General features: G+C 30.3%; 1 protein-coding gene across 1 annotated transcript in view; it reads left to right on the top strand.

Moving 5' to 3' along the window:
- The window catches only part of LOC106458544 (protein ELYS-like), an 82,713-nt gene that overhangs the window by 63,995 nt on the left and 7,507 nt on the right, over positions 1 to 11,211 (top strand). The window contains exon 27 of the mRNA XM_013918062.2: positions 10,280 to 10,491. Coding sequence (XP_013773516.2) covers positions 10,280 to 10,491 — 212 coding nt within the window. The remainder of the gene's footprint in view (positions 1 to 10,279; positions 10,492 to 11,211) is intronic.

The following is an 11,211-nucleotide window of genomic DNA, read 5'->3' on the forward strand; positions in this document are numbered from 1 at the left end:
CAGAATACTATAAGATTTTCTTTGGAAAATATGTGATTTGTTTTTGCAATGTCTTCAAAAATTTTATATTGTCATTTAATGTATATTCCTCTTTAAATCATTCCAAGTATATTAAGAAACAAATGTAAGCTCTAATCACACAGTCTTTAAAACATTTCCATGCACTGCATTAAAACTTAATATGATATACAACAGTCATAAATGATTTTTAAAGCATGATAACTTCAAGTACGATTTCTTTTAAATGCATTAAACCTATTGTACTCCAGTTTCTGATACTGCATTTAAAAATTACATCAATAAAAATATAATCAAACCCTCACATACAGTCCTAGTAAAAGTCGTGTTTTTGTCGTGAGGAGAGAACTTTTATTTAAAATTGTGTTCTGTTATAAAGAAATGGTTGTTTTAGATACCACAGTTATTTTTCTAATTGTCTGAACCTTGAATACCCAGCACAAAATTTTTTGCGGAATTTTGTTTGTGGTGCCATTCAATAGATGGACAGGAGTTTTGGTTATGTACATAGATATTGCCATACATGCTATGTCCATTATAGTAAAATTATAAATATGTTTTTATTATTATATCAATATACCTAAACATCTCATAACTAAAGCTTATAGACATACATATGAAAGCAAGTGAAATGTGGGTATTTCAGTTTGCAGAACACAAATTAACGTGTTAGACATTATATATTGTGAAAAACTCGATAAAACAACAATCCTGAATCTATATCCAGTGTGAAAGATTGCTAATATCTGAATAAGAAGTTTTCATCAGTTCAAAAGGTTAGAGCATTTTATTTAGAATATCCCAAAAGTTAATATTGATATGTGAGCCTAAATATCTTTTTTGACAGTCGCTTTTAGATTATTTTAAATTAGAGATACTTCACTTTTCAATGGTTGTAGTGTCATGCATGGCCGAGTTGTTAGCATGTCAGACTGTGAATCTCAAGGTCTGTAGTTCATGTCCTTTTGCTGCAAAAATATGCTCAACAATTTGGAGCTGTCAGTGCGTTATAAGTGAAACTCAACTATTCAAAAGTTGGCTATGGGTGTTCTTGACTAGCTAACTTCTCTCTAAGATAACACTTGTATAACTTTGCGTAAATATTCAAAACAAAAACATAGGTTAGACAACTAACTGTTTGTTGCGGGTGGGGGTGACACCACAACTGATACTTTTTTCAGTTTTATATATAGGATTGAAGTGAACACATTAATGCTTCCCTTTTATCAGTAAATGTAAATTTCAGTATATATTTTATGTATATATTTGGTTTTGAAATGGTGATAATTCTTCATTTTGTAATAATGGAGGGGAAGTGTAAGGCTAGAGTGAATGAATGTAATTGTAATACTTAGCTGAAAAGAAGTAATTGTAATATTGAAGGATAAAAATGTCTTAAAGGATATACTTAACATTGATTCTTTAATTGTATTATTATTGTAAAGTATTTGTTTCTATTGGCAATTTTATTTAATAGTCTATTGCAAAATTGACAATTTGTGTGGCAAGATTATTAGTTAGACAAGGTTCAAAAGGCAATGAATCAATAAAATTAAGTCTAAATAGATGTATATTGTTACAAGCTGTAAGCTACTTAAGATGAACAATTATGGTCTCCTGTTCCAATTTGCAGTCATTCCAGAAAGAAAAAAAATTATAATTTAGAATTATTTCCAAATTTTTGATCGTGGTTACAAGATCCAATTGACCAACACTGTATGGAGTTACAGTATAGAAAATAACAGATAAAATATAAAGTGTTTCTGAAAAAAAAAACATTTAATATTTATTTAGGAGGTTTTAGGGATGAAAGTTGAAAATTTTCAGATGAAAAAAGTATTTTTAATCTTGACATGAAAATCACTTTGCATTTGGAGCAGTCAACCCTCTGACACCATATAATGACAGACAGAATTGTAGTAAAAATACTCAATTAAAAATTCTGAGTTTTTGTCTACAAAAGAATTTTAATGTTTACTAAAAGCTTATCAAATTTCATGAAGATACATTTTGTACTTTCAGCATCATAGTATGTATACCACTATTTCTACCTGGTGGTTACAAGGTCGTGTTACATGACTCAATTCTACAAAATTTGAAATACGTTTCTTATAAATAACTGCTCATACTTTTTAAAATGATGTTTTACAGTTCTTTAATAATTTATTTTGAAGCTGACTTGTGTGTTAAAGCAAAAATAAAATATTTCTAATATGTTTTGTGTAACTGTTTGCATAAGATGTAACAGAAGAATGTGATGCAGAAGATATGGAAGTAGTTCGACCAATTCCAGGCGAGGAAGAAGGAGAAGGTGTGTTGATAAATAACTTTTACAATATCATTAACCCTACTGACACTGGTCAGATGCCATGTCATCACGTTTGTTGACTTGCAATCAAAAGTTTATTGAACTACTATTTTATGAATGTATGACAATAATTTTGGTATCAAATTGTAGATTATAATTAAAATTTTAGTATTATACATTTGTTAATTTCTTAATTTAAAAGTAAATATTAAAAAAAACACAGCTAAACCTCGATTTTTGTGTGTCATGTGGTATGTTGAATGCAGCATTGGTTCAAATTAGATGTTTGTGATGTCCAACTACAAAGTCTGTAGTTTCTTACAAATTAGATACTCAAGTTACTGATATTTACAAGCTAGAATATTTAATAAGAACCACCTATCTTATTAATATTGAGTCAACCAAGGTGACCCCACCCACCTCATCAGTTTTTGAAAATACTTTCTCACATACACCTACTTCGCCCAATGATGTGTGTATAATCATTTGAAAGCTCAGAATGTTCCCCTAGAGGTTTTCTCAGCCTCTGTGAAGTATTTTCATGGCAAATTCTTTCTTTTCATGCTAGATTCTAAGCAGTAAGGTAAGATATTAGTGATCTTAAAATTTCATATTTTGTAGACCCAAATACAGCTTAGTTACTAAACTTGATAAATTATAGTGGAATTCTGTGGTATTGATATTGTAATTTATGATTTTTGATTACATTTCAAAATTTATATATAAAACCTAAAAAAAAAATATTTTTTCAAATCCTCCAATTGCAAAATTTGATAAGGCTTAGCAATTTCAGCAAGCAGCGAACGAGTACAAAGTTCGTAACTTGAAGAAATAATTGTTTGCTGTACTTTTTTATTTACTGTTCTGTGTTTTAAGAAAAATAAGTTTAAGAACTTATTTGTAAATTGTAATAGTGTGTATATATATATCTGATGTATTATAACTGAAATGTGACTATTTTACAAAATACTAGTCCACTAAACAAACAGCCAAGTCAAGTCACTTTGTAAAGGCCAGTCGTATATTGTTGGTTATGGTAACATGAGTGCACGTGCACCACGTCAAGCTATTTATACTAAACATTTGTGTTTTCATGTTATAATTTGTATATATTTTCTAATTTTTTATGGTGGTTACGAGGTTGGTAAAATCAACCAAACCCATACAAGAGATATGATAGTGAAAATAACAGATAAAATATAAAGTTTTTTCTAAAAAAAATGTTTGATAATTATCTGAAGGTTATAAAGAATTTGCCTGTGAAATTTGAAAATTTTCTGATGCATAAAACTATTTTTAACCTTAAAATCAAAATTGCTTTGGATGATGGATAGTCAACATGCAAAACAAAAAAAGGCATGAGAAAACATTACTTAAAAAAATCTTCTGATATTTTGTGCATGAAATCCTTGTAATGTTTACTGATTATATGCAAAATTTCATGAAGATGCACTTACTAATTTAAAAGTTATAGCATGAAAACCAACAAGCACAAAATGGTTACGAGATCGGTCCATGAGACTAAGCCCCATGCTGAAAGAGATAATGGAACTAAAATTGTGTAAAAATCAACCAAATTTGCTTAACTCTTTCTATACAAGGTTGTGTAATGTGACTGACCTTGTAATCACAAAGTAACCATCAGAGTTTCTATACTATAACTTAATATGTCTTGTGTATCTTTATGAAATTTGACAAGCTTTCAGTAAATGTTACAAGTTTTTTGTACAGGAAAAAATCAGATTTTTTAATTAAGTGTTTTTACTAAAGATTTATCTGGGAATATATGAAATTGGAATGTTGACTTCTCCAAGAGTAAAGTGATTTTCATGTTAAGGTTAAAATTAAAATATTTTTCTTCAACTGAAAATTTTCAAATTTTTTGTTTTTCAAAGTCAAACTTTATATTTTATTTTCTCTTACTGTATATGGAATTGGTCGATTTAATTGACCTTGCTTACCACTAGAAAAATATGAAATGAATCAAAAGTACTTATTTCTTTTTAAAATAGCTGCTGATTGTAACAGTAAACTACAATAGTCTAAATCTGTTTATACTCAATATCATTTTATTGCTCTTTGAACTGTGTCTAACTAATAATCCTACCACACAAGTTATAAATCACTCGGCAAATGTGTAGCTCACATTACCTTATTGAATGAAATAATACACAATGTGTGGGTGAGCATATCCCGTGAGGAATTTTTATTATAATTATTATTTATTATCTTACCTTATTTAACCTAATAAGTTTTTATTTTTACATTTTAGTTACTTTTATAGTCATAAATAAAGAATACACATGGAAAATGAGAAATATGGTACTTACCTTTGATCTCTTGTTTTTACGATGTCAATTGCCAATTCAAACAAACTTTTCTATAAATATGGTACTAATACACTAAACAGTTTTTATTTACTTAAATGATACACTTAGAAATGCATAATAATAATGCACACAAAGTAAAAAATGTCCTATAACTATTGTAATTTAACTGACTTTGTAACTAGGACATGAGGGGCTTAAATTAAATTTCTTTGCTGCTCGATCTGAACCCCGCTAGATAAGCTTTTACATTAAAGACGAAATGGACAATACTCTCTGTACTGAAACTAAGGTAGTAGTATATGTCGTTCAATAGATTAAAACTTTGCCACTCTATTGGTTATAAATGATGTAGTATAAAATGTCAAAGAATTATTGGCAGTTTGTGAAAAAGAGGATGTGACAGTTGGTATGGCAAGTTAGTCTGATTTTCCAGTTTATGGCTCTGTAAACAAATGTGATTGAAGGCTATAATATTAGACTTTGCTTTAGTAACATCTATGTTATAACACTTAATTTACATTAAATTCAGTACTTCAAAGAAGGGTAGTAATTAGAGAAGAGGGAAGACCTAGAGAACAAATGTCACAATTTTCATACCAGGAGATTTTGAGGATTTTTTTCAAATAATTCCTTATAAAACCTAAGAACTAAACCTTATAAATACTAAAATTTGATTTATTAACTATGCTTTGATGCCAAGTTTATTTATATACGTTAATAATAAAGTAGTTTAATTGAATTTTGAATGTATCTCTGTAAAAGATCTTACATGCTCACTCTGACCTATCAGTAGTGAGAAGGTTAATGTAATAAGTAATTTTTATATTTCTATTTTGAAATATTTGTGATAATATTTCATTAGTTTCCCATTAATTTTACCAAGCTTTTTTAACTAAGGATGTAATTTGATTAATGTTTTTTTCTGGGAGTCTATAAAAATATTAATACTTTTTCTTTTCAGAAGAGGATGTCTCGAGACATCTCCGTTTCATGGTTCCCAAAGCCAGATCTTCAACACCTCCATATCAAGAATGTTGGTGAGTTTTTTAACCTGATTTTATTAACCCTTTGGGTACTATAATCACATGTATCTGACTTGGCATTTATAGCTTTTTGGTGCGACAAGCGGATATACCCCATGGTGTCACAAAAACTTTTCCTCATAGTGCAATGCTCCCAGTGGCAAAGTGGTATGTCTGCAGTCTTACAACGCTAGAGACCGGGTTTCAATACCGATTGTGGGCAGAGCACAGATAGCCCATTGTGTAGCTTTGTGCTTAACTTCAAATAAACATAGTGCAACAATTGGGATACTCCTGCCTTAGTACTGCATGTGCATCACTGACCAAAAATTTAATTATGCACTCAAAGGGTTAAAGTATGATAAATTATAAATGTTAAAGTAGTTTATAAGTAGTTGTATATGTTGAAGTCACTATAAAATGTATACATCTTTTCAAAGATGAAATATTAGGTAATTCAGTATGTTAATCTCTCTTATACATAATGTTTAAAAAAATTTCAAATCTTTGTTGACTTTTTTTTTTTATTTACAAGTTTTTATCAGCTTACAAACAATTAAGTATTATTTGTTGTAAATGTTGTAAATAGTTTATGAAAAATAAAGTGATCATTCTTAGAGTATTATTTTTTGGTAAAAATCTGTTTCGACTATTAAGTGTATGGTAGCTTGTGTGTGATTGTTCATTTATCAGGTGACAAAGTTAATTATTCATTTATTTTTGCTGAAAAAAGTACTTTGTAAGGGGTGCATAATAAAACCTTAAAAATATTTGAAATTTTTAGTTTTCAAATCAAGATCTTAAAAGTCTGTATTTTACTGCTGAAGTTTAGGAAAAGTCCATGAAAGTGAATGTTAGTAAACATGGGCAGATGAAACTAATAATTTTCCCTCTTGTTATCATATATATTGTTTTTAAAATCCACATTTATAAACTAAGCACCCATCCACACATGCTGTTCATATAACCATTGCTTATTTAATAATTGAGGAATCATACTTGGATGTTGATATTCAAGCTATTAGCAGGTTGAAGCTTTTCCTCAGTATATTTTTTTTGCAGAAATTTTTTTTAACGATAAGTGATATTAGTGCTACGTAATGTAATGATCTTGAAGTGTAAAGCTTAAAAACGACAGGTATATTAATCGCTGTTATCAGACTTCAGTTGAAATTAGTGACTAATGACTGAACATGGTAATTACTAGTATGAATCTAGACCCCATGATAATATAATGATGTTCATTGCTATTGGTGATGTTGCTGTACAAGGAGATGAGATAGGAGAGGAAAATTCATTCATCATAACCAGTGTTAAACAGAAATAGAAATTCAGTGATAATCTGTTTATTTTTATTTTAGTAGTAATAGTTTTATTTTTACCAGTAAGTTGTACTTCAGTAGTAAGTTCAGCATTTCTTGACATGCTTTTCACTATGTTTAAAATTAGGCAGGAAGTGTGAAATTGTAATGTCAATTTGTATTGCAAATAATTGTTTTTTTTTTTTTTTTTTTAATTTAGTGATTATAAAATGCATACTTGTGCTAAAACACAGTCTGAATTGCATACCCCAGTTTATGTAACATGAAAAACATAAACCAAAGTCAATTCTGAGAAGAAAAGCCACTGTATATTCTAAAACTTGATTGTCTCTTATTTCAATATTTATTACTCAATTTATTTGGTTTTCAACAAAATTAATTCATTTCTTTTATAACTTGTAAACGGAAAACTCATGAATTTGATGTCTGTGGTAACTCAAGACTGAACAGTAACATTGTTATGTAAGGGAGATGTTGTTTAGCCAATTATTCAACACTAAAAAAAAAGCACTTAAAGAAAAGAGCAAATGGTAAGGAATGTACATGTATTAAATGATTAATAGCTTTTGTCTAATGTTCATCATATTATCTGGTATTAAGCCATGTCTTTTACTGTATACCTTATGTCTGTTCTTTATGGTGTTGATCCATTTTAGGTTAGTATCAGACTCAGTATTGGCAAAAAAAAAAGGTATTGACATTCCACTTGCCTTAAGTCCATAAAATTTAGCTGTTAATCTTTTAGATATTGTTGGAAAGCCTTTGAATATCTTGTATTGCCAAGTTTACAGACCCTGAAATTAGTTTATAATATACATTTGCTAATCAGGAGCTGAAGCTTGTAATATGACGTTTTAATTATTAGATGATAACACCAGATTTTATTGTTGGAAGATAAATAAGTGTGTAATATTATTATTGTAGGCCTTCAACTCCTCCACCAAGATGGAGTCCCAGAACTTTGCGAGATAGAAGCCCAACACCTGAGAGGCCTTCAACTCCACCTCCAAGATTAAGTTCTAGAACTTTGCGAGATAGAAGCCCAACATTTGAGAGGCCTTCAACTCCACCTCCAAGATTAAGTTCTAGAACTTTGCGAGATAGAAGCCCAACACCCGAGAGGCCTTCAACTCCACCTCCAAGATTGAGTTCTAGAACTTTGCAAGATAGAAGCCCAACATTTGAGAGGCCTTCAACTCCACCTCCAAGATTGAGTCCCAGAACTTTGCGAGACAGAAGCCCAACACTTGAGAGACCTTCAACTCCACCTCCAAGATTGAGTCCCAGAACGTTGCGTGACAGAAGCCCAACACTTGAGAAGCCTTCAACTCCACCTCCAAGATGGAGTCCCAGATATGTGCGAGATAGAAGCTCAACACCAGATAGGTAAACATCCCAGAGTACTTCTTTTTAGTTTTTATTTTATGCAACTTATTTTCTTCTACAGAATTATTTTCTAGAGCATTATGTTATAAAGCTGTTGAGTTTGCTTTTTTCCTGTTTAATTTCATAATTATATTCAGTAGGCATTTAGTAGCATTGTGAATACTATATGTATTTCCAGTTGTTTTTTTTAATTTTGTAGTATCTTGAAAATTTCAAAGCTTACATTCCCTGATTTATTGTCTTGATAAGTATACAAATCCTAAAATTTGTATTTTGTGTACATTGTATCTACTCACTGACTTTAAAATTTCTTTACAGCTTCCATTATACACACCAGCATAAAAAACTATGTATGGCTTACATATAAATTATAATACTTTGACTTAGTGTTTTTCAGATATTTTGTAAAGAAAAAACTAAGAAAATTCTTGTTTTTTATTAATAATTTTAAAATGCAGATCTTCACTCAAAGATTATCGTGCAAGTCCTAGGAGACCACTTCGTCAAACTTCCATTATTTCACCAACCTCTGAAGCTTATTCTCCTTGTGGTAGGTATCTGTCATTATTAATATTACTAGCAGATACACCACTCTAAGGGTAGCTGTTTGTGCCAGTAATTACTAATCATAGTAGCCATACCTCATTGAAAAAAATTTAGAAAAAGGAAAAATTTTCTAAAAAATGATTTTTTTTTGTGAAATACTGCATTTTAAAAGTGTTTGGATAATGCTCTTTAGTCATATGCAACTCATTGCATCAAAATTATTCAGTGTATAGAGCTCAAAATTTTCATAAATGTTACTGATATAAACTGTAGTAGTACCATTTATTGAAAAAATATGTTTATTAAGTAAAAAACAAACTAATCTTATTTTATATTGACTAGCATTAGATTGTAACTGAAGTTGAAACAGAAAATTTTAACTGTAAACAGGAGCCTAGTAAGACCTTGCAGAAATTAGCTAAGCTTTACTGTACTTACAAAGAATGTTGCAGTAGTACTGCTTCCAAAGTAGCAAATTTTAAAATTTTACTGGAATTGTAGAGTTAATCACAAAGGTCTGGAAGTTGAGAGCTGTCAGGATTACTGTCTGTTTCATAGTTGACTGTTTCATCGTGGATTTGTGATGTTGCAGGGGGAGAACACTTGGGGTACTTGAAGTTAAAGCCACAGAATTATTGGATGTAGGCCTACTGCTCTGACACATTCTTCTTGGCTATGTTTTTAAACATATCATCCAAGCGAAGTTGTTTTATGTGCTTTGATCTTTCCCTATGTAATTTTTCATACAGCAAATGAAGAGTCATTAGTTTTTGTTCTGTCACGAAGGTACGTTGCTCTAGCCCACTGATTAATTCACTCGTCAACTCAATTATAGAGTGACGTACTGACTCAAAATGTAAGTAGCCTGTCCCGAAAGAGCGAGAGCCACACGCAATGCCATCTGTGGATGCCAAGGGTACTAGTTTGGCGGTTGCGGGAATTTCAAGTGCACTTTAATAATTTTGTCCAGATTAAAAGAGGTGCCAGACCATCAGTTGCTGGAAAATCGGTAGTGTACTGTATAATAAATGGTGAAATTATCAAGTTGGGCCAAATATATATTTAAAATGAATTCATTAAGCTCTGAAGGAACAACATTCTTTCATAATTTAATTTTTATCTTGGACTTACCTATTATTTTTTAATCTGTACATACAGAATAATGTAATTGACCAACATTTATAGGGTTACACTTTAGGAAGTGATAGGAATAAAGTATAATTTATTGAAAGAATATGCAATATTCAAACGGTCTCACACAGAAGTTTTTCACCCAAATTAGTGTTTTGTCCTGAAGAAAAAGTTTTAAAATCTGCAGAGAATATATTATAATAGGTATGATTGCAGGAAGAGTGTCAAGCACCTTGGAGCTGAAATTCTATCCTTGCTCCAGACTCCTCCAATCTCTAGAAAGCCAGTTTCTACAAAAGATCAGATACTTGCATCTGCAGGCAGCACGCCTGCGATTACCCCTTCCTCCATTTTGAAGGTTCGACAGCTTCTTCACAAAACAAGTAGTTCACCAGCTGTTGGAAAAGATAACCAAGATGAAGAAAAGGGTAAAAACTTGATTATTAGACTGAAAATGGAATAAAGATTATTCTTAAATTTGAATAAATTGTATAATTTAAGGGTTTTTTTTTTTAATAAACCTTTTTCATTTATACTGTACTAATAAACCTGTATCATTTATACTGTACTAACATATTTCATTAATCATTTAATTCACATTTACGGAGAGGTATAATTAGTGGGTCAGAGGTGTATTGTTGAATTATTATTACGTGACCTCTGTTGGTCTGGCAAAACAAATAATCCAGAACCAATCTAGAACCAAAAGTGCTGGAAAATCAGTGGTGTACCTGTACTTGTATAGTACTGTACAACAACTAAATGTATTTGTTTATATAAAACCAACTATAATTTGTCTTCTTCAAGAATGTGAAAATAAAGATTGATTACAGAAATCTATTCTTAAGAACAAAATATAAACAACAACAATACACTACATAAGAGTATAATGCATATATAACTGTCTTTTTCCTACTCACAGTGAATAATTTAAATTGCAAAAAACTTCTTGATACAAACATTTAAAGTAGTGTATAGATTTTGTGAAAAACATTCATAAAACTTGGTTTTGTATTTGTATTTTCTTAGATTCTGAAATGTCTGAAATTTTATTATTAACTCTATCGCCCTGAGTAGCCTTTCCTGTGCATAACACAAGGTTTTAGTGTCTAACATTCAAAATTCTATTAAACTACTTTTTGTTTATG

Source organism: Limulus polyphemus, unplaced genomic scaffold, assembly GCF_000517525.1.
Source record: "Limulus polyphemus unplaced genomic scaffold, Limulus_polyphemus-2.1.2 Scaffold483, whole genome shotgun sequence".
NCBI classification, from domain to species: Eukaryota; Metazoa; Arthropoda; class Merostomata; order Xiphosura; family Limulidae; genus Limulus; species Limulus polyphemus.